Genomic DNA, 21566 nt, shown 5'->3' on the forward strand with positions numbered 1-21566 from the left:
AGATGATGTTCGCTCGCACTGAAACAAACGGTCGTCTCTGCATTTCAGGTTTTCAGATATAACACAACAACCTATTTCAGGCTTGGTTTCGTGGTTTATTTTTGATGGAAGAAACAGTAACCATGGATAAGTATTATTATAATTATTATTATTAAATATTTATGTTTACTTCACAGGTACCAGTCTTGAAAAACAATTCATTTATTAAATAAAAATAAATAAAACTAAAATTTCTTTGAGTTTAATTTTTTTTACAATACAGTTTTTAATTTAAATTTTTAACATTTTTAATGTACAAGATAGTGCCTCATTCACGTATTGTTTCTTCCGGAAGTCGACGCACGCGAACTCCTTTATGTCTGCAGAAAGTCGGGATTCATCTTGAAGGTACTAGTGAATCTTCGAAGAGCCGTGTGGATAGAAGTCTTCGTTCCTTGATTCAGGTGGTAAGATCAGTCTAAATGCGTTAAATATGTACATTTCATCTCAAACTCTGCAATGTGAAGCTATGAAATTCTGTAGCTGTTAAATATATAAATTTATGTAGCACCTCGATAGAGTTCAGGTTTTTGCGCTTGAATACTTTGTGGTGGTTTCGTTGAGATTTGAGTCTGATTTCCTTACTTGTCGTTAGCAAGGCTCAGCTCATCGAAAGCACATACTAAGGTTATCAAAGTGTGCATCCTTTAGAAAACAGCCATTTTTATTCACTTGAGAAAAGTCTATTAGCATCATGCAAAGCAATACCTGGCGCTAACGTATAACTTTAGACGTGGCAGCTCAGATAACATCGTTTTATACCAGGTTTTTGGCTAGCTTTTCAAAAATAAAGACTTTTGACATGTTTCCTTGTTGAATATATATTCAGACATGTTTCAGCTGACCAGATCTAGCCTAAACCCTTTCTATCCCGCAGTGAATGAGCTGAGTGGAGCAGCCAATTTGATGACTCCGCAGGATTTAGTGTTTTGTTGTCCCGGCTTGTCTGTCTTTGAAAGAGTCGCATTGTGCTCTGGGAAAGACCTGTTGCAGTGACCCTGTCTGATCTTTACAGAGTGAGAGGTCCCTGGTGTAATCGTGTACTTTTTACCATTTATAATGGAAAACTGCAGCGAGGACTATAGGATCCAGTCATTTGACGTGGATACACAGAAACTTCTAAAAACAGCCTTGAAAGGTCAGTTATTACCTCACTGAGTGATAATAAAACATTTTAAAAAGCCTACATCTATGTGGACAAAAAAAAAAAAAAATCAGTTGTCAGAAATTACCCTTTGACTTCTGCATGCATATTCTAAAAGCTCTCTTGTTTCTTTCAGATCCAAGTTCTGTTAACCTGGAGAAGGTCTCCAACATCCTTGTGGACCAGTCGCTAAAGGACCCCTTGTTCAGCAAAGAGGCTGGCCGTATTTGCTACACGATTGTGCAGGTCAGAACCGACGGCTCCTTGGTTTATTTCGCATGTCGTTCTTTTTCGGAATATTTGTAATAAGTGTAAAAACACTCCATGTTTTTGCCTTCCACTTTTAAAATTACAGACACATTTGTTGCTCTTGTCAAAACAAATCTAGGTAGCATTTGTTTTGTGGTATATTTTCACTTAATTCCTTATTCCAGGCTGAGGCCAAGCAAGACAATGGAACCGTGTTTCGGAGGCACCTGCTGAACCGCCTGCAGCAGGAGTTCAAGGAGCGTGAGGAGACGAGGAAACGCTCGCTGCAGGGCTGGGTGTGCTACGTCACGTTCATCTGCAACATCTTTGACTACCTCAAGGTATGAGCAAGCTGGCATTTTGTACTTTTTTACTGTGATATTTAGCTAAATTTTCCAAAATATGCCAGATTAAAGATGCTTGTGTTAAACATTCCACTGCGTTACATAGGAGTTGCCTTGTGAAACTTCACATTGAACAGTAACTTGACATATGTACCGTCCTTCATAAAGACCACATTGATATGCTTTGTAATATATTGCTTGACTGTTTCAGGTGAACAACATGCCAATGGTGGCCCTGGTCCTGCCTGTGTACGACTGTCTAATGAGGCTGGCCCAACCAGACGCTCTGCTGAACGAGGAAGAGGTGAGGTTACCATCGTGTGTTTAAACCTAACATAGCGTAGAAATATTCTCTTTATGTTCTAGAAGTAGCTCCTCACCATCCCCAGAATCTCCCAATTTTTTAGGCTGTAAGATCAAGATCCTTTGAGTTGTGGAGTAGATCCTTCCATGTTTTATGCAATTGGGGGGAACATCTTCTTTCTGCAGGTGGACTGCCTGGTGCTGCAGCTGCATCGCATCGGGGAGCAGCTGGAGAAGGTGAACAGCCAGCGGATGGACGAGCTGTTCTTCCTGCTGAGGGACGGCTTTCTCCTGCAGGAGGGCCTGACCTCCATGGCTCGCCTCCTGCTGCTGGAGGTCCTGGAGTTCAGGGCCGGAGGCTGGATGCTCAGCAGCACCGCCCACAAGTATTATTACAGCGAAATCGCCGACTGAGACGGGCGACTCGCACACCGTGGACGCTTTCCGTTGGTCACCACCGATTACCACACCAGCAGCTTCACGATAGAAGGCGCCATCTTCCTGGTAATCAGAGGCGGGAGGGAGGAACGAGGATTTTTGCTGCGTCATTTCCTGCGCTTGATCAAGGCTTGGAATGTGACGGATGTGGAATGTGCAATAGTTTGAAGTTTTTAGTTCTTAAGGTTTCTGCCACATTCAGACACACTTTGATTCAAAACCGAGAAGTTCTGACATTTTTTTTTTTTTAATCTTTTTTTGCATTCCTGTTTTGTAGGAACAGTTTACCAAGTTTTTGGTGTTAAAAACAAGACATTCCAGTCAGATTCGGACTGATTTAATTTTATGCTATTGTTGGTATTGTGTTGGAATATTTGCAGGGGATGTTAAGACATTTTCTGTGTGAAGTTTAGGAGTTTCTAAAAGACTTGAGTTGCTGTTAAGCAGCAGGATTCTTGTTACCGTTTGATGCGAGGCCGGTTTGTCACTTGAAGCGCCGTCTTTATTCAGGGATTTTTATTTTTTGTCACAGCTTCAGTTGGAAGACCAAAAGATCAGATCCCTCACTTTTAAAACTTTTTTTTATATATGTGTATATATAAAATACAGATTTTAATGTTTTGGATCAAAAGATTAGCTTTGTGTTGCAGTAGTGCCAACATTCTCTGGGCATCAACATTTTCCTAATATCCGAGGGTTTTCTCTTTAATCGTAGGAAGTTGGGCTCTCAAAGTGGCATCCCTTTAAATCGGAGATGAACCAATCAGGCTTTTATAGGCCAATACCAATTTCCACATTTGATCTGATCTCTTTCTTGTTGCTTAGAACTATTTCACTTAAAAACTTAATCAATTTGGCTTACATTCTGGAGTTTATTACCAGAATATTAGCTTTGTAGGAAGAAAAGGTGCTGCAGATGTAGTTTCAATTTAAACAGAAAGTGAATATTGTATCTAATGTATCAAATTAGACACCTGTTACTTTTATCTCAGTCTGTTGAGTTCAAAGCAAAGGGGATCAATTGAAATACAGTTTTGGGGTGTGTTTGGAGAACAAAAACGCACTTAAGGTTCACCTCCGGGTTTTTGGAAATCGGCTGATTAGTGCCTCTTTTGATCCACTTATCAGGAGATTGTTTTACCAGCAGAACATGGCTTTAAAGGTGAATAAGCTAAAAAAACAATAATAATAATAAATGACGGCAAATTTTGTAATATTTGACCAAGTTCATTGGGTTTTGACCCATGTTGATTTATTTTAAGGTTGAAAACAGTTTGATCTGTAGCTCTGAACCTACATTTTCTAACAGAGGTTAAACGACTCTAGCTTATCTGGCTTCAGGGTCATAATGACCTGATTTGTTTTTGTATTAAACTTTAGAAATTATTGGTGTATTTGGTAAAAGCCAGCCTGAATGTTCAGAACTCATGGAAAATCATTTAAACACAGGACAGGCCACAGGCCTGACAGCAGTTGATTTTGGTATTTTCCTACAAAGTGGCAATACTTTTACATTTCTCTGTTCTGTTTTTCTACTCGTGTTGCATATTAAACATATTTGTTTTAAATAAATCCTTACACTTCGGTCCCATTTGTTGTCAAACAACTCAGCAGAGGTTTGACTCGCGATTCAGTTCCTTTTCTACAAAAACCCATCGGTGAGTCGTTCTCTGGTCTCCTGGTTACTGTCCCTTCTCGAGAAATATTCACTATCTACAACAGGAGTTTTCATCGCATGTTGAGTCCAGCACAGCTTTCCGTCTACCACCAGCGGTAGTGGGCGTAGGCTCTGTTGGCCTCGGCCATCTTGTGCAGCTCGTGCTTCTTCTTGATGACGTTGCCCTCCTTTTCGAAAGCGGCGAGCAGCTCCTGGGAGAGCTTTTCGTACATGTGCGTGCGCCTGTGTTTGTTTTCCCTGCACTCGGTGATCATCCACTTCATCGCCAGGAAGCGCTGGCGTTGGCCCGTAAGCGGGATGGGCACCTACACGGGATTGAGATGTGAGATTTATATGAGGATTAAACCTCAAAAACAAGAGATGCAACACTGTTTCACATGTTTTATGGGGGAAGGGGTTCCTTCTCTCATCATTGGGTTCCTACACAATTATGCCTTTATGCTCATATTAAAATGTAAATATCAAAGTTAAATAAAATAAGCTTAGAAGAATAAAGCAGGGAAGGAAATGAAGGAGGACACGAAAGTATGGAAAAGAGCTTTACTTTGCCTTCTCACTGACCTGATAGTATTTTCCACCTTTCTGAATGCTGGCCAGCATAACGACAGGCTTACAGTTCTCCAAGGCCTGGTGAAAAATGGCGTAGGGATTACATTCAATCCCATCCTTTTGCCCATCTGTAGCTTTGTGGTATTTCTCCACCTGCTTCCTCTTTATATTTTCCAGCGTCTGAGAAAAGCAAAAAAAAAAGAAGTGTTAATTATTGCTTTGCCTGGAAACCAACAAGAGGTTATTTTGAAAAGCGTTTAATTTACCTGCATCATAATCTCTCTGGCCAAAGTCTTCTGTCCGTGTTTCATCATCATGTTGATGAATTTACTGAGAAGCGGACAGAGAAACGATTGGTTGAGATGAACTTTAAATACAGCTGCGGTTTTGTTCCTGAGGCTGTAAATCACCTGAGGACGGGGTCGTTGAAAACGGAGCTCGTCGTTGAATTGGTAGCAGCTTTGATGGGTCGGAGCATTTTCAGCTCGCGCTCCTCCTTCTCCTCGGCACTCAGCTCGCTCTCTGGGCGGCTGTAGGCCTCCTTCCTGACCTCTGGCTCCAGATAGTAAGGGTTGTATCTGCTCCATCTCACCAAGAGCACTCTGCCCACGAAGAAAACAAGGAAGCACTGTTATTGCTGTGTTTAAATGATAGCAAGAGGACCAAAAACTGAAAAATATGTACTGTCGATTAAAGTATTTTTACACATTGTAATTAGTTTTTATAACTGGGTAATAACCGGTTGAAATGTATTCCTCCCATCCCTGTAAGAGAAGACCCTGTGTATAGTAAAAATTTAATATTTTAACAAAACTTGTTGAATAAACTAAACTCTTCTGTACAGAGCAGTAAAGGTCCATTTCAAACAAATAAGACATGAACTTTCTCCACTAACCTTTGACTTGCTCAAGTAACACCTCAACTTACCCACAGTCGGACAATAAATTATATTTCTATTTTATTCTGAAGGGCTACGTACATGAGAAGCCATTATATGCACTAATACTTCTATTTAAAATAGTTAAAAGAATCGACGTTGCATCATTGTTCAAAATAATATACAAACGGTATGTAATCTGAGTATTGTCGTCGAACTAGCCTGACAGAACACATGCTCTGTAACAGATACACCGGTGTTTATTTGGACGCTGTTATCGCTTATTAAATTATATTAGCAAGCAAAACATGTTTAAACATTTTTTGAAGTATCGGCTTAACCTTCCATGGTTTTCCATAAATTATACATACAGGATTTGAACTGTGCACAGAAATTGTGCAAGACGTAAGTAAGGCTTTAATACCGAAAAAAAAAAACTCTTGGTTTAACAATGCGTTAGCTACTTTCACAGCAGATCCCAGATTTAATATTTTTAAAAACCCAGCACAAGAGCCGGCATGGATTCGATTAATATTTGCTCATATGACCTTTCGACGTCCAAAAAGTTAGATTTACCTCGGTGTCCAAGGTTTTAGTAATCCTGAGATGGAGGCAGCCATCTTGAAAATGTGACTGTCTTCTTCTTGTTTCATGCCAGTAAGTTGGTGATATTTTAGCCCATTACCGCCACCAAGTGGAGTCGAGTGAGGAGACAAATACTAACGTGCCACTAAAAACTTTTTAAAAAGTAAATATTTTGTTAATTTAGTGACGTATTTCGAGTATCTCAATAAAACTGAACTTTTTTAAATTAAAGATTCTATCTGTTCTGTTGTATCTTTCTGCCCTATAAGTTCTGCTTCTGTTTCCTTCTATGGACACTGTATTTGGTTTGAAATACAAAACTCGCTCCACTGTTTTATCTGATAGTATGGTTCCCCAAATTAAACCATGCACTATTGAATTCTTTGTAACCAAAGCATAATTTAAATACATTTCTTCTTGATCCTACTTTTCTTTGATAATTGTAATGGCACCTACCAGTTTAATCCTTTTAAAGCTGCCGTCTTTCTTTCATTTATTTAATTTCTTTTACTTTTACAATTGTACTTCTATTAAAAGGGCTGGTTTGGTTTGACAGATTGTTTCAAAGTGAATGATGAACGAGAGTCATAACAAACTAAAACTCTAAATGGACAAGTGATGCTGATCCATAAACCCAGAATGTTTTCCATCATTGCTATTTATACATTTTTAATGATCATTTCATCAATTCTATATCTAACCATACGCAAAATTTTGACAAAAAATTTTTTAAAAATTGAAAGCATTAAATATGGAAAAAAAATGGCTGCACATGGCTTCATGTTAATCCTTCAAAACTAAAATAAAACAAACATGCTGAAATAATCAGCAGTAAATATAAATCCTTTAAACAATTTCTAAAACACAAAATGTTTTCTCAGTAATAAAGTTTGCATTTTTTGTTTATTCGTCCCTGCTTAGGAAAAGCATCCCCATAGCATGACGCTGCCACCACCATGGAATTGCATTGCCAAATGAAATCCAAATTCTTGTGACATAATTAGCTTCTCATTTCTAATAAATGTGATTTGTTCAGTGACAAAATATGAATGAAAAACAAAACAGATGTTGATGTCCAGCATGAAAAGTATTTTATTATCAAAAATCACATTTGGATTCCTTGATTTTTATATACAATACAAAAAGAAAAGCAAAAGAAGAGCTTTGTTTTAAATATCGATCCTCCCTCATGTCTCCACGGTTCCTTCTTTGACGATAGCCATGGCCAGATTCCTGGCCAGAGAGAGTCTCAGAAGCTCCACTTTGGTCTGCTCCACATCTTCCTCCTGAAAACACAGATGTGTTTTTTTAAACATCCAGCAGACATTACTTCTTAGACTCTAAAACAGCAGGAGATGGAAGCTTTAAGCTCTCCAAACATTTTAGGACTAGTGTGCATCTTTACTGTTAGAGAAGCTATCATTTGTGTAAACGTGATGATGAAAAGCCATCTCTCTTTGTCATACAAGCAGAGTAAAAAGTGTACCTGCATTGGTCTCTCTCCACCAGAAGCTGCGGTGTCTAGTGAGGAGGTCAGTTCCTCTAAACAGTACATCAACTCGTAGGTTTGGTCAGCAGAGAAGATCACCTGAAAAGAAGAAATCAAGGTTATCCAATACTGTTATCAGGAAAGACACTAAAACTCTTATTTTAATTTCTTCACATCAATCTGGAAGTCAACAATTTAATCTACAAAATGATAGGAAATAAAAATCTGTGAGGTTAAAAAGTCTGATTCATGCAGCAAGTATTAGTCCACTTACTAAGACAATGTCATAAGTAGCAAACAAAGGTAAAGTTGTAATGTAGCAAGATGCATGTATGACTTATTTAAAAAATATTGTGTGGCTTTAAGAAAATAATAAATAGTAATATTGAATATATTAGCTGAACAAAACTGCTGTTGCCAAATATGTGTTTCCAGTTCTCAGAAGTGGAATTCTTTATTTGCACTTCCTTATTATACCAAACTAAGTATATTTGTTACATCTCTATATATTTTGACTGTATTTTGCCTTTGTTATGATTTATAAGACAGAAAAAAAAATTAATCCACCTCAGAACCAAACTTAATATCTGATACTACATCTCTACTGGAGCAGCTCCTTGAATTCTGAACCATAGATCTAGAGTGTGCAGACAGCGAGCATGCTGACTGACCTCCTTCTGCTCCAGCAGCGGCAGAGCGTCGGTCAGCAGAGTCATCCAAAAGCTTCGGGGAGCAATCTTCGCCGTCATGAGCGAGAGCAGCAGCTTTGCAGCCTCCTTGAAGCGTTTCTCCCCGTACAGTTTGTGGAACTCCCTGTACTTCCCTAGCGAAAGAAAAATCAGCAGTTTAACATCTATTATGTGATTTTTTTTTTTCTGTGCTGTTGCGATTCTCTCTCACATCAACACATGGGTAAACTTTGTGTTTGAATGGAAATCCAGGGAGATGTTTTATATTAAGAACCTTCTATACAAAGTTATAAAATCCATGTTTCGGCAGAAGGGTTTATTTATAAATGGTGCCTGTCAGGCTCAGTAATGGTGAACGCCACAGAACATTAGGCACAACACATCTCCGATTTGATCGTCAATAGAAGTTTCTTTGTGCGTCTCATGTGACCGCGGAAAGAAGTGGGAATCTGTCCGAGACCAGAACTACTCACTGAATGTCCTGTCACAGTGTAGTGTGAAAACTGAACTTGTGAGTGACACGTGTGCCTCAAAAAGGGGGAGATGTTTGATGAATAAAGGTGTTGATTTGAGTGTTCATACCGAGGAATGTGAGCCTGTCGCTGAGTAGCATTGCTGGACCCAAATTATCAATCAGATCCAAATCGGAAAAAGTCCCTTTGGCACAGTAATCCTGTAGGAACCTAAAGAAACAACATTGTCAGCTGTGAAGATTTTTGAAAGTCGTTACAATCCATAAATATAAAAATCTATTGTAATCAATGCTTAAAGCAGGAACCTCTCAGAAATGAGGGTGGCAAAGGCGGCATCTTTGGCCCTGATGCTCCAGGACAGAGCGGAGCCCAGTCTGTTGTTCCTTAGAGCTCTCATAGCCATGATCTTACAGATACTCCGCACTGAAAGAAACAAAAGGGAGCATCAAGACTGAACGATACCTGAAAATAAATTACAACTTCCTGTTTTTATTTGAGCTAGAGGTGCATACAGTTGTACAAAGGAAAGGCAAAATGTTACCTTGCTCTGACATCTGCCTCTCCTCACAAATTCGGAGCACTTTGAGTGCTTTCCGTTCCGTGTCTAAAGGCACGCGCTCGATCTGCAGCTCGAGGCAAGCTCGCCCCAACTCCGGACAGTGGTCAAAGTAATCCACAGCGCACTGCCAAAGACTTTCAGGGTAGAGAGAGACATTTGAAATATATCAAAAAACATTTTATTTATGTGTTATGTGAAGAACGGAGTTTGGAAGGAAGGAAATGAGAGCAAAGACAGAAGGAAATAAACAATGGGAGAGAGAGAGCAAAAGGAAGAAGTGTATGAACTATAAGGTTGAGTCTAAACATACCTGTGATGAGTGAATAAACCTGAGGCATACTCTAACAGGAGGAACTCCCTCATATTGGACCCAAAGCTGAACACAAACAGCAGCACATCCTAACATTAGTCCAATAATGTGTGTAAACTTGTCATGTCCAAAACAATTTCACATCATAAAGCATCCATACTTTAGATTATGAGACTGGAGGAGTTTGCAATGATCCAGCAGGTCTGTCAAATGAGCCACAAACCACCAGTTGTTGAGAACAATGCTGAGGAAACAAGAAGTTAAAAAAAGTCAAACTTCTGAACGGTTTGGTTAAGTTCTGTAAATCAATATGATGTTATTCTCTCACCTGCAGTCCTTGATGACCAGATAAATGTCAAACTCAAAGGCGGCCAGTAGGATGCTGTCTAGAGGCTCCTGGACGCTCCTCGAGTCCAGGAACATCGTCAGGCACGACTGCAGCGACCGCAAACACACAAGTACCATGAAACAACCACACAGCAGCAGGAAGAAACCGTGGCAAGCTGCATACAACAGCCTGTACCTGTGCATAGTAATGCAAGTCAGTCGGTTTCACTGTGGGGTGACTGTAGAGCAGCCGAGTCACAAGAAAGTGATACCAGGTGCTGAGCAGCTCCTTCTGCTCCAACAGAGTGTCTTCATCACCCACCAGGATCTAAGAAGGTGACAAATCGTTAAGAAAAAGGATAAAAAATGTATTTAAAGTTTGATAAATGGAGGAAACAAAGAACTTAGGAGCACAGATGTGAATATTGTTAAACTATCTGAATACATCATCTCAAAAACAGCCTATAGTCTAATTTCTGAGAGTATTTTAACAACTATTACTGAGGGATCTGAGTAAAAAGGCCCAATGTGTGCACTCTGACCTTACAGATGAGCTCCAGGTGGCGGTTGCTGGCAAACGTATTGTCCTTGAGGTAGCGATCCACCTCCTCATGCCAGTTCCTCCACTTCACATCAAACTCTGTTAGTGTCTGCGTGCCGCCAGGCTGAAGGCAATATTACAGAAAATGAATCGGTTTATGCAATGGCATCTGTTTTACTGATAGAAAGCAGTGAAAATTAATAATAAGCTCCTCGTATTTCTGCACCAACAGGAATTTTGCCGAAGAATACAATCAAGTTTTTTTTTTATACCACCCTGTTCAGGTTCATAAAGAACTGAAAGACTGGGATGTTATTAACCAAAAAGCAGGAAACACAAAGAACAGGATGAAGGTTCATTGGAGGGCAAACACAAAAACAGACAACACACATATTCACTCATCACACTTAAACTCCTCACTGGGAAAGTGGGACAATTCCTAGTGTTATACTCAACATATAAGATCGTATTGTACTTACGTTGTAAAAAGGCATTTTGCTGAGTAAGCTATCCATCAGCTTGTACATGTTCCTAGAGGCTGGCTGTAGTGTGGCCTGCTTCACCAACATCTGCCTGGCTTCTTCCAACCTGCCCTGCAGAACATAACTCACCACCTGCACACACAACATGTGAAAATTGCAATTTGACTCAGCCATTTTTTTTTTAGAAAAGAGAAAAATAAGTTTGCTAGCTACAAAAAAAGAAAATCACCACATCTTGAAGCAATAAGCAAAATCAGACCTGGTAGAGTTTGTTCTGTACGTACCACATCCCAGTAGTTGTGGTGCTCTGCAGGACTGTCGCTCTGCAGCACATCCTTGGCCTTCTCGTCAACATCAGCCTTGTGTAACCTCACCCAGTCCAAAAGATGAAGCAAGAGAGAGCCAGCTGGGAATGAGCAAACAGTGCAGCGTTGCTATAATTTCAAAATCTCTAAATTGGAACATGTTATTTTACAACAACAAAAAAAGGAGATTAGAAATAGAAATTAGACCCACCAGGAGCAGCGTCGATAAAAAGCACTTCACACAGATTCCAGATCAGTTCAATGGCCAAAAGAATAGAAACCTGTGAAAAGAATGGCAAAAAAGCAGAGGTTAGACAAATGAAATCAAAAATATAAACACCTGAGAGGTGGTAATATGAGGTTTTGTTAGACGTCTGTCTAACAAAACAAATCCAATTTCCTGCTTTTGATCAGTTAGGATTACCTGTCATTTCTATTTGCAAAATGCCAGAACATGATAACACATCGATTTGTGTCTCAAACATTTTAAAAATCCTTCTACAATCTTCACACAATAGTTTGCTTGAATTCTGATACATTCCTCCAGAGCTGATGTAATTGGGGCAGGTTTATAAGCCACCTTTATCACACAAACCTTTTTACATCGGCAGCAAAAACACCCACTCAACATGATGCTGCCACCACCATACTTCACAGTATTTGAAGTAAAAATGTTCATTTGCAAAACTAAAACCTGTCTTTTTTTTTTAAAAGAGAAAATGAACTTTTGAACAACCCATAATGCAACCACCCAGTATATATTAAGGCTACAAATGCAGCTGATACATGCCTGATTTCCATATTGTGTGCCTTTTTCTGTATCTCTTGTAGAAACTGCAAAAAAAAAAAAAAATAGAAAGAAAAAATCCAGTTAGTGAACCTCAGGAAAAACTGTTTTAAAAATATATTTACAATATCTTACCTGCAACTTGCTGAAGCTCCTCCATACACGCCCGAATCACAGATCTGTAGTTTCTACTGATGCTGACGAATCTATAGAACGTGACAGATGGATTTCATACTTTAGATTGCACATCATACAATTACTTATATTTTTTGACTCTTTCTACATTGAGAGAGGACTAAATAAAAATGTTTAAAAAAAATCTATATGGTACTTACTGGGGTCTTTTGCTCTTGCTGGGGAGGTCATCGTTGATTGTCTGCAATCCAACGAAGATGTGATGCGACTCATTAAACAGTTTGCGTAAAATAGGAGAATTTATGTCCTCATCTTTCCTGACTTTGTGGATGAAGGAGCCACCTGGGCCTGACAGTGTATAACCTGAAGGACAGGATCCAAAGAGGTAAAAAGACAAGCAAGAGTGTGAAAACCTACAGAGAAGTGTGGCTTTACAGTGCCTTGCAAAATTAGTGATACCCCTTTAGGTTTTACACATTTTCACAAGGTACAATCACAAATGTCCATGTATGTTATATGACATAGTAACACAAAATTAGTGCATAGTTGTAAATGAAAAGCACACATGGTTTTCAGCATCCCTTGCAAATAAAAATATGAAGAGTGTAGCATAGATTTGCATTCAGGCCCGTAAATCTGATACCCTTAAATAAACTGGAATACAGTTTTTAGAGACATACCCCCATAAGATTTCAGATGCAGATGCAGATGTGGTTAAAAGGGAATATACAAAGTACTAACTTGGTGGAATAAAAACGCAGCCTACACTTTTAAAATTTTATCCTTTTAACTTCACTTTTCTGTACAACTTTGAATTGGTCAATTACATAAAATCCAAACACAATTATTTTTTACGTGGTAATATGCAAAACGAAAATAAAAAAATCAAAGTGGTGTATAACACTTATTTAAGAGGACAAATATATAAACTTACCTGACGGTTTAAAATGTGTTTCATAAACAAGGATATCTCCAGGACCCCAGGCAAATCCCATATGCTTCCCATGTCTGATTTCTGGTATGTTCTGTATTTAAGCAACATACATATATTAGAACTGTACAGAATCAAGAAGTAAGCCTTTAGATGCCAAATGTTTTCCCAGTAAAACATTAAAACGCAACAGCATTCAAAAAAGGATTTTGCACTAGTTCTTTGTAACATATATTAACTTGTTAAACTTATTTCTTAGAACAACAATTAGCCCTTAAGAGTTTGCCAGCATTTTTCAAAACTTTGAACTGCTTATTGCACTCTTGTGATTGATATTTAGCTTCCCAATGTTTTCAATTAACAAAGCAAATAAGTAGTTACTCTGAATACACGTTGCACTCAGAAAGCACATATTAGTTATGTTAACAGCCATTGCCATTCATATTTACTGTCTGAATGCAAAACAGAGTATCGATATCTAGCTAGCTTGTTAGCACTAAAATGCTATGTGGCTGAAATGAGTAGGAAAAAACTAACCTACAAAGATAACTTACAGTGACCGTCGGCTCGACGTCTACTTCCTCCATCAGGGAACAGTGCCTCCGATCTGTTACGTGTCTAAATTGCGAATAATTCAGCTATATACATGCTACTAAACACATGTGAAGTGTTGTCCCTTTTCCGCGCCTCTCGTTAATAAAAGCCGCTGGTGCGCATGCGCCAAGGCTGCCTTTCTCATGCCTGATTTTTCCTATCGATCGTGTCCTCAGGGATGTTTTTTTTTTTTTATATATATATCCCGCAAAGCGGCAACGCAGATAATCGTGATACTAAAGTTCCAAAGAGTCTGGACCAACTTCAAGATAGGATATAAAAAGCTTAATGTATGTTAAGTTATTAATAAGCGAACAAATTTGCGACAGATGTGGAAATATAAGAGTGTTGCTTTAAGTTGATCATTCAGATCTTGTTTAGAAGGTGGAACAAAATGGCCATTTGAACACAGTGTGAAAATAAGAATAACATCATGTTGCTTTTCCCTTCACATTTATGACACTGTATAAAGATCTGGACTGGTTACTACAACACATATGTGTGACTAGCAGCGTGATGAAACATATTTTGTGGCAAATCTGTGCGTATAAACCGAGAAAGCGAAATTAAGCGGGGGGAAAACATCATTGTGCGCGTGCACGCGAAGCAGAACCTCTGGTACGCGCATGTGGGACTCTCCCGCCCATGTCCATGACTGCGCTTCACACCTCGTGACTACCCTTAGCCACTAAACGCAGGGTGCGGTGAACGCGCACTGACACAAGGTCGCGCACGTCGGTCAGACTTATTTAAACGGGCACGAGTACGTGCGCGTACCCGTATTCTTTGTGTGGCAGCGTAGAGAAGCGCCAAAAGAGTGACCATGGCTGATGAAAAACCAAAGGTGAGCCTTTCTGCTGTTTTACCGAAAATTACAGCGTATTTTACCAGCGGTGTGATTTAAAACCTTAAAGAAAAACGCTACAGTTCGGCACTTTCCATTCTGGCTGTTTGGAAAGTTGCATCCTGAATTTGAACTATCAGCAATACCTACTTTGATAGACCGGAAGGTATGGGAGCGCGCATCATTCACGCGCGCATATCGGGTTTTTGTTTTTTTTTCCCTGATTGATCACTCAGTGTGGACCAAATTGTATCATCCACCTTACGGCCCGGTAGCTTGTAAATGCAAAGTAGTTTGTTTCTACTCTCAACAGAAAGGAAGGAATAATGATATGACATTATAAGATATGACATGATAGTACAACTGCTGCATTTGTGAGTGACATAGTCGACATCTACGGTTGTTTATAAACACTACAATATAGATACAAGTTGAGTTTATCAACACATGGTAATTTTGTTTTACATTCTGTTATTACACAAACTTTATTTTACCATACAGCAAAATATACAACTTGATTCATGAAAATAGATCTTTGCATTTCTGTGGGCTTTTGGCCCAAATGAGTAATGACTTTACCTCTGTTTTTGTAATTGTTTACAGTGCCTTGAAAAAGTATTCATGCCCATTTGTATTGTTTTATAGAGAAAGGTTACCTTCAGAAGTCAGCTAATTTGTACAGTCTACCTTAGTGTAATTTATTCTCAGAGTAAATATTGCTTCTCTGTAAAGTCTTAGGTTTGATAGTGAACAGTTGTGAATATTTATGAAGACTAGGGCTGAACAACATTAGGAAAATGTTAGGATATATGATATTATAACCCATATTTTCTTTGCTAAGCTGTTTCTTTTCCCTCATCACAAGTGCCCCTCCATTCTCCCTAAGTTTTCTGATCTGATCTCCATCATTTGCTGGCGTAAAGAATGGCTTAAGTCAACCCAGATTACCAAATGTTGCATGTAAGCAGTCTTGTGGAGTTCCCATACTGCAAATATGAATATGTTAAAAATTACTATTTGATATATTGTGTAGCTTTAGAAAAGACCAGGAGACACACAAGTCATTTTCGAATTAGGATTGTGGAGAAATGTAAAGCAAGATTAGGCTTTAAAACATAATCCCTAGTCCAACAAGACCAAGCAGCTAAAACTAAAACAGAATGGTTTAGCAAAGCATTTCGATATATTAGACTGACCCAGTCAGATTCTACACCTAAAGAGATCTTTAGCAACAGTTGAAAGTTGATGTAAACATATGCTCTCCATCCATACTTATAGACCTGGAACTATTTTGCTAAGAAGCAAAGCAAATATTTAGTCTCTGGAAGTGTAAAGCTGGGAGGTTCATACCCCAAAAGACTTGTAACTGCATCAAAAGATGGTTTTAAACATTTCAACTCAAAAAGAGCTGAATAATATACTCCACACTTTTAGACTTATTTAAAAACTAACATTTAAAATCTTGTATAATTAACTTTCCCACTGTAAACATGAGTGTGAGGTTAATGATGCACCTGCTCTGTCTTATTAAACCGCAATACACAACTTTTACTAACAATGCCTCTTAATTTCTATGTCTCACCTCTTTTTTCTGCACTTTTTTCTGACAGGAGGGCGTCAAGACAGAAAACAACGAACACATAAACCTGAAGGTAGCTGGACAGGATGGATCTGTCGTCCAATTCAAGATCAAAAGACACACACCGCTCATCAAACTCATGAAGGCTTACTGTGACAGACAGGTGGGCAAATAGCCTCTCGGATGCAATACACTGTGCAGTTGCTTTTTATTACCAGCAATTCTCAACCAAAAACATGCAATCATACGATCGTTTACATTTTTACCCAGAGACTATTTACAGATCTTTTGTATTGCATACATGTATATTTAATACTGAGGATTGTCATTTGCTTGCCACATCTAGAGATAGAATATCAAACTACTGGATGTCATTTAATGTTAACATTAACAAAGATTCATAGAAGTATTCTGGTTTGTTGTGTCGATGCTGAAGCCTGTGAGGTGCTATTGATTTATTTAACTGCACCTGGACTTTTTCCAGTATATTAAAGCATTTGTCATGAATGAAATCACAATGGAGAAATGTTGGCACAGTAAAGTGATTATCGTCTGACTGACAGCCAGCACCATCAGGTTGTAAGTGTTGTGCAGGGTTTTACAGAAACCACATCTCTACGTTAAAGGATAAACATAGGGACTTGTTTCTGTTTTAGAACACCACCACAAAAATATGTTCTTGCCAAACTTGTTTCAGAAACTAAACAGTTTTGTTATGATTTTTAACCTTTGCACAACACACAAGGCACTTATTCGCTATGAGGTAAAGGTTCTAATTTGAAATGGTCATTTTTGTCACTATAATCATGTCAGAATATATTCATAAGAACTTCAAATGAAGGTTTCCATTGACTTTAACTGACTTTAATTTAATTTTAATTGACTTTAGAATGAGGAACCATTAAGATTTGAAGGCCATCTTTTAGCAAAATATGGTCATATCTGATGCAGTTTACTTTGGCTCAAATACAGAAAATTAAAGCCATAAAATTGACCCATATTTTTTATATAAATAGTAAACCATTAGTGTCATGCTTTATGTCTCTCCTTGTGTAGACCTGAAAAGTGGCAATCTAACATCTGACCTGCCTCTTGATATTTTTTTTTTTTACTTTTAAGACCCCATGTCAACCTAGTCTTTTCTGTCAGTGTTTGAAAAACATTTTTGTCATCCAGCTTAGTTTTAAATCTCAAGTCTGAGTAGATTTGTTTTTATTTATCCCTTTTTCACCATTTTAGTCCTGGATTATTTTGCTTTTATAAAACCAATGTCAGATTCTTAATTCATGGGGTTAAAATGATGTTGGTCGACCTTTGAAGCTATCACAGCTTCAACTCTTCAACTTCATCCTCCACATAAATTCAATCCGAAGGTGTTCTGTTGAGGTGAAGCCAGAACTCTGTGGAGGCCAGTCAAGTTTCCTCCACACCAAACTTCCTCCTCCATATCTTTATGGACCTTTCTTTATCCACTGCATTTCAGCCATGTTGGAAAAGGAAGGGGCAATCCGCAGACTGTACTCAAATAGTACGGTGCATGAAATCAAACAATAAAAGCTAAATCATTGTTCTGCACTAATCAGTCCGATTTTGCACAACTGCACTGTGGCATATATTTACATATATGTACATATATTTACATATACATATCTGCATTTTTTTTTTACTACTACTCAGTGGTAGTTGTTATTGTGTCTTGTCTCTATGCTGTAACTGCGAAGTAATTTCCCTGCTGGGATGAATGAAGTACTTCTATTCTATTCTATTCTATAAATTGTTCAAAATATTACTGCATGGTGAAGAGTTAAGAGTTTCCTTGACTGCAAGTCAGGTGCCAAGTAAAAATGTAACCCTACAGCAGTTACATTTTTATCTGACCTGCAACCCAGTGAGTTGTCACACTGTAGAAAGTAACGGTGGTGTCCTAATCCAAACCTGCCCACTGTTTGTTTTCATATCACTAATTAGAAGTTAATAGTATTTGAGCCTAATGAATAAAAGAACTTGTTTCAGCTGCAGTTGTCATGCCTAAAACTTGACACAAACAATTCAAAGCATCAGCGGAGACGGTTAACATAAGGGGAAGGGAGTTGTCTTTGTTGCAAAGTATAAAATTTTTTTAATAAAAGACCATAAAGAGTCCTTTGTCATTGAACAAGGTTAACTATCTTAAATGTGTGCAAAAGGGGTTTTTTAACTGCTACCTCCCATTACTATTATGTTTCACAGAATTGCATTGTGCTTGCTGAGCTGATATGAAGTGTTCTGCTTTGCAGAGCTTTGCAGTGTTTTCTATGGTTGTTACTGTGTAGCTGTGAAGTCTTTGTGAATATGGAGCTAATGCTACTGAAGCAAAATCATGCAAATGTGTTGTTTGACGCAAACCCCACCCACTAGCAGCACATTTATTACATTGCTGTGCGTTTATCGTAGTAAAACATCTTTCTGTCCTTTAAAGGTCTTTGATTAATGTCTGCTTTTACGCCAACTTAAGCTATTGCATGTATATAGGATGCAACTTAAGCAGGACCTGCTAATGAGGAATTGCAATGTGAACAAGTTTTTTATGCCTTCCCAGGGACTGTCGATGAGGCAAATCAGGTTCAGATTTGACGGACAGCCAATAAATGAGACAGACACACCAGCACAGGTAAGTCTGAATGACAACCAGAATAACTCAACCATCTGGAGCATTTATTGAATAAAGAAAGAACTGTGTAGTGAGCTTGAAGGGAGTCTTTTTGCAGCGATATACAAGTTATTACACTTTGAAGAATAAAAAAAGATCAACACTTCTCTGCTCTGTCACGTTGTGGGGAATAAAGACCAAATATTTCTTGCTAACCAAAACACAGGCTTTTTAAAATAAATGAACTGTTGTTTTTTTTTTTGTTTGTTTCCAACCATGTTCAAATTTATAATTTAGTTTTGCTTCTAGTTTGTGAATCTCTTTAGAGTTTATATTATGCTTAATAATATAAATATTATTATTGACAAGTCATGAAGAATTATTACATTGTTTTTTTACATTTCCTATTAAGAGTATATTATTGTACTCTTGATTTCCATCCTAGGATTAAAGTAACCCAAATACACTCACAAAAAAACTAAACAGTAAATAAATATTCACAAATCTAATTGCTAGACATGTTTTTGGGTTGCAACCTGCCCCTCATTCTCTCTTTGTTCAGGTCATGGGGTTGACATGATGAGCCTTAACACCTCAGGCAGTGGGAATGCACCAAACTCACTCTCAGTTGGTCTGTTATGTTGAATATGTCTCTGCAGACAGATGCCAGTTACACTCAAGGCAGTTTGTGGTGGAAGTCGTCATAAATCATTATTGTAAGGTTTTGCAAAGGGAGGCAAGTCTGTCATTGCAGGGTGTTGTCACGAATGGCCAATGCAGCTTGCTGCTTCAGTGGCCAGCATTGCTGTTTGATGTCTGCAGACCAAAGAATTGATGTTGTGTAGGGCAAAGGGTCACCCTACATAAATGCAACCCTTTGACATTTGGCTTTTGCTGTCATGTCGTGTACCTTAGCGCGGTTTATACACGGTGCCTTTGAAATCACTTGAAGCTTTTCACATCTTGTCACCATAATATTCCCAAACATTATATGTTCTATTTAGATTTTATGTGATAAATAAACACAGACTACAACACAGTTGTGAAGTAGAATAAAAACGATACCTTTTTTTTTAATTTGGCCCTCTTTACTTTGGTAACCCTCCACTGAGTCTAGTGCAACCAATGGTCTTCAAGGTATTAAGGGTGTAATTTTATTTTCAATATAGATCCAGCTATTTTGTGATGGTCTCAAAGGTTTGTTAGAGAAGTTTTGAGAATAACCAGCATTACAAAGACCAAGGAACACATCATATAGGCCAGGGAGAGGGCTTAGAGAGAAAGCAGGGCTAGGTGATCAAACAATTTCCCAGAGCACTATTTAATTCATCATCTGTAATTGAAAACAATATGGCACAAGTGCAAACCTGGCTGCCCACTGAAATTGATAGGCTGGGCAAGGGGAGAACTAATTAAGGAAACATAAAACATACCTACAATAACCCTGGAGGAGTTAAAGAGAATAATCCACTACTTGTTCTTCTTATGTAATTGTGCAAAAACGTTTTCAAAAATATGGGAACCAGATTACAGCTCATGTATGAGAATATGTTGATAGGACAACTACTCGTCACACACTCCACAAATCTGACTTTTAATGGAAGACTTTCATTGTGAAAAGAAAACCATAGAAGCTGACAAGAGCTGATGTGATGGAGCTAAAAATAAGACAATCATGGAAGAAAACTTGTTAGAGGCTCCAAAAAGTTGACTTTACAGCTAGAAAATCACTCGTACAACCCAGAGCTACAATAGAATATTTTAGAACAAAACATCCTCGTGTTATGACCTAGTCAGAGTCCAGACCCAAATCCAACTAAAAATCAGTGCTAAGACCTCTGCTTTTTACCTGTTGGATAAAATCCTAATAAAATAGAGGTCTTACGTTGCAGTAATGTGAAATTCATGTGACACACGTTTAAATGCTTTTCTTCACAGTTGGAAATGGAAGATGAGGATACGATCGACGTGTTCCAACAACAGACAGGAGGTCTGATCTAATCAACCACAGCTGCCACCTTTTCGCTTCCAACATGACCGACTTCCCTGGCCCGTTCACACCCAGCGGCTAGCTCTTTGCAACTCGTCTAACAGTCTCAACTTAATTCTTTCAGAAGAGGTTTTAGTTTCTCTGCTTCACAAAACTGCTGTAAAGAATTTCTATTCATGCCCCCCTGTTACTGTTTTTGTCTGTACATAAATTACACCCTGAACACATTGTCTTCTTTTTTTTAAATTTTATTTTACTTCATGCTGTATTGTGGTAAATTTGTTGGAGTCCCATCCCAGTTTGAAGGGTTTGTTCTGCAGAGCTGCAGAACTCGGAACGATATCCAGGGCAGGTAAAAATGAAAGTCATCTGAACTGATTAAATACTTTTGTGCTAGGCTTGGTAATTGTCTAGCAAATCTGTTCTTAAGCTATTCAGTTTTGGGACCGGCTGTCACTTGGTGAGCAGTGCACCCACTTTGGGAACATGACTTGGTTGCTGTTTAACTCTGTAATCAGATATAAAAAATATTATATACTTTTTATATTGAACTGGATGTTAAGAATACTCATTTTACTTCACCACTTCAAACTTTGGGAAGGTTGAAGGGATGTTTCAGTTAAATATACAGCTGTATTGTTTATTAAAATGCCTGTTAAAATAAAGTTATTGTCTTTTTTTTCGCCCCCCTGAAGG

General features: G+C 38.3%; 4 protein-coding genes across 5 annotated transcripts; 2 read left to right on the forward strand and 2 right to left on the reverse strand.

The window, feature by feature from the left end:
- Window positions 1-352: 352 nt before the first annotated feature.
- mif4gd (MIF4G domain containing) lies at window positions 353-3924 on the forward strand. 2 transcript variants are annotated; one of them, XM_005808724.2, is made up of 6 exons: window positions 353-446; window positions 1055-1177; window positions 1320-1429; window positions 1618-1773; window positions 1988-2080; window positions 2266-3924. In XM_005808724.2, the coding sequence occupies exons 2-6, from the start codon at window positions 1099-1101 to the stop codon at window positions 2491-2493; spliced, it is 666 nt and encodes a 221-aa protein (XP_005808781.1). In that variant the 5' UTR covers window positions 353-446; window positions 1055-1098; the 3' UTR covers window positions 2494-3924. The 2 variants fall into 2 exon arrangements, with proteins under 2 accessions (XP_005808781.1, XP_023204116.1); XM_023348348.1 differs by having other exon boundaries at window positions 381-443.
- mrps7 (mitochondrial ribosomal protein S7) lies at window positions 3734-6274 on the reverse strand. The gene is made up of 5 exons (XM_005808723.3): window positions 6198-6274; window positions 5155-5346; window positions 5011-5074; window positions 4757-4924; window positions 3734-4500 (listed from the first exon to the last, which is right to left on the reverse strand). The coding sequence occupies exons 1-5, from the start codon at window positions 6272-6274 to the stop codon at window positions 4279-4281; spliced, it is 723 nt and encodes a 240-aa protein (XP_005808780.2). The 3' UTR covers window positions 3734-4278.
- A 1006-nt stretch (window positions 6275-7280) lies between these two features.
- Window positions 7281-13943, reverse strand: nup85 (nucleoporin 85). Its single transcript, XM_005808722.3, has 19 exons — window positions 13789-13943; window positions 13238-13328; window positions 12504-12666; window positions 12304-12374; window positions 12172-12215; window positions 11593-11662; window positions 11361-11482; window positions 11074-11208; window positions 10596-10718; window positions 10250-10381; window positions 10055-10161; window positions 9887-9970; window positions 9727-9792; window positions 9399-9550; window positions 9163-9280; window positions 8967-9067; window positions 8367-8518; window positions 7693-7794; window positions 7281-7492 (listed from the first exon to the last, which is right to left on the reverse strand). Exons 1-19 carry the CDS (start codon window positions 13819-13821, stop codon window positions 7394-7396), a joined length of 1965 nt encoding a protein of 654 aa, XP_005808779.1. The 5' UTR covers window positions 13822-13943; the 3' UTR covers window positions 7281-7393.
- Window positions 13944-14570: 627 nt separating this feature from the next.
- On the forward strand, window positions 14571-21550 carry sumo2 (small ubiquitin-like modifier 2). Its single transcript, XM_005808720.3, has 4 exons — window positions 14571-14672; window positions 16283-16414; window positions 18830-18901; window positions 20819-21550. The coding sequence occupies exons 1-4, from the start codon at window positions 14652-14654 to the stop codon at window positions 20879-20881; spliced, it is 288 nt and encodes a 95-aa protein (XP_005808777.1). The 5' UTR covers window positions 14571-14651; the 3' UTR covers window positions 20882-21550.
- Window positions 21551-21566: the final 16 nt, after the last annotated feature.

Source organism: Xiphophorus maculatus, chromosome 16, assembly GCF_002775205.1.
Source record: "Xiphophorus maculatus strain JP 163 A chromosome 16, X_maculatus-5.0-male, whole genome shotgun sequence".
Lineage (NCBI taxonomy): Eukaryota > Metazoa > Chordata > Actinopteri > Cyprinodontiformes > Poeciliidae > Xiphophorus > Xiphophorus maculatus.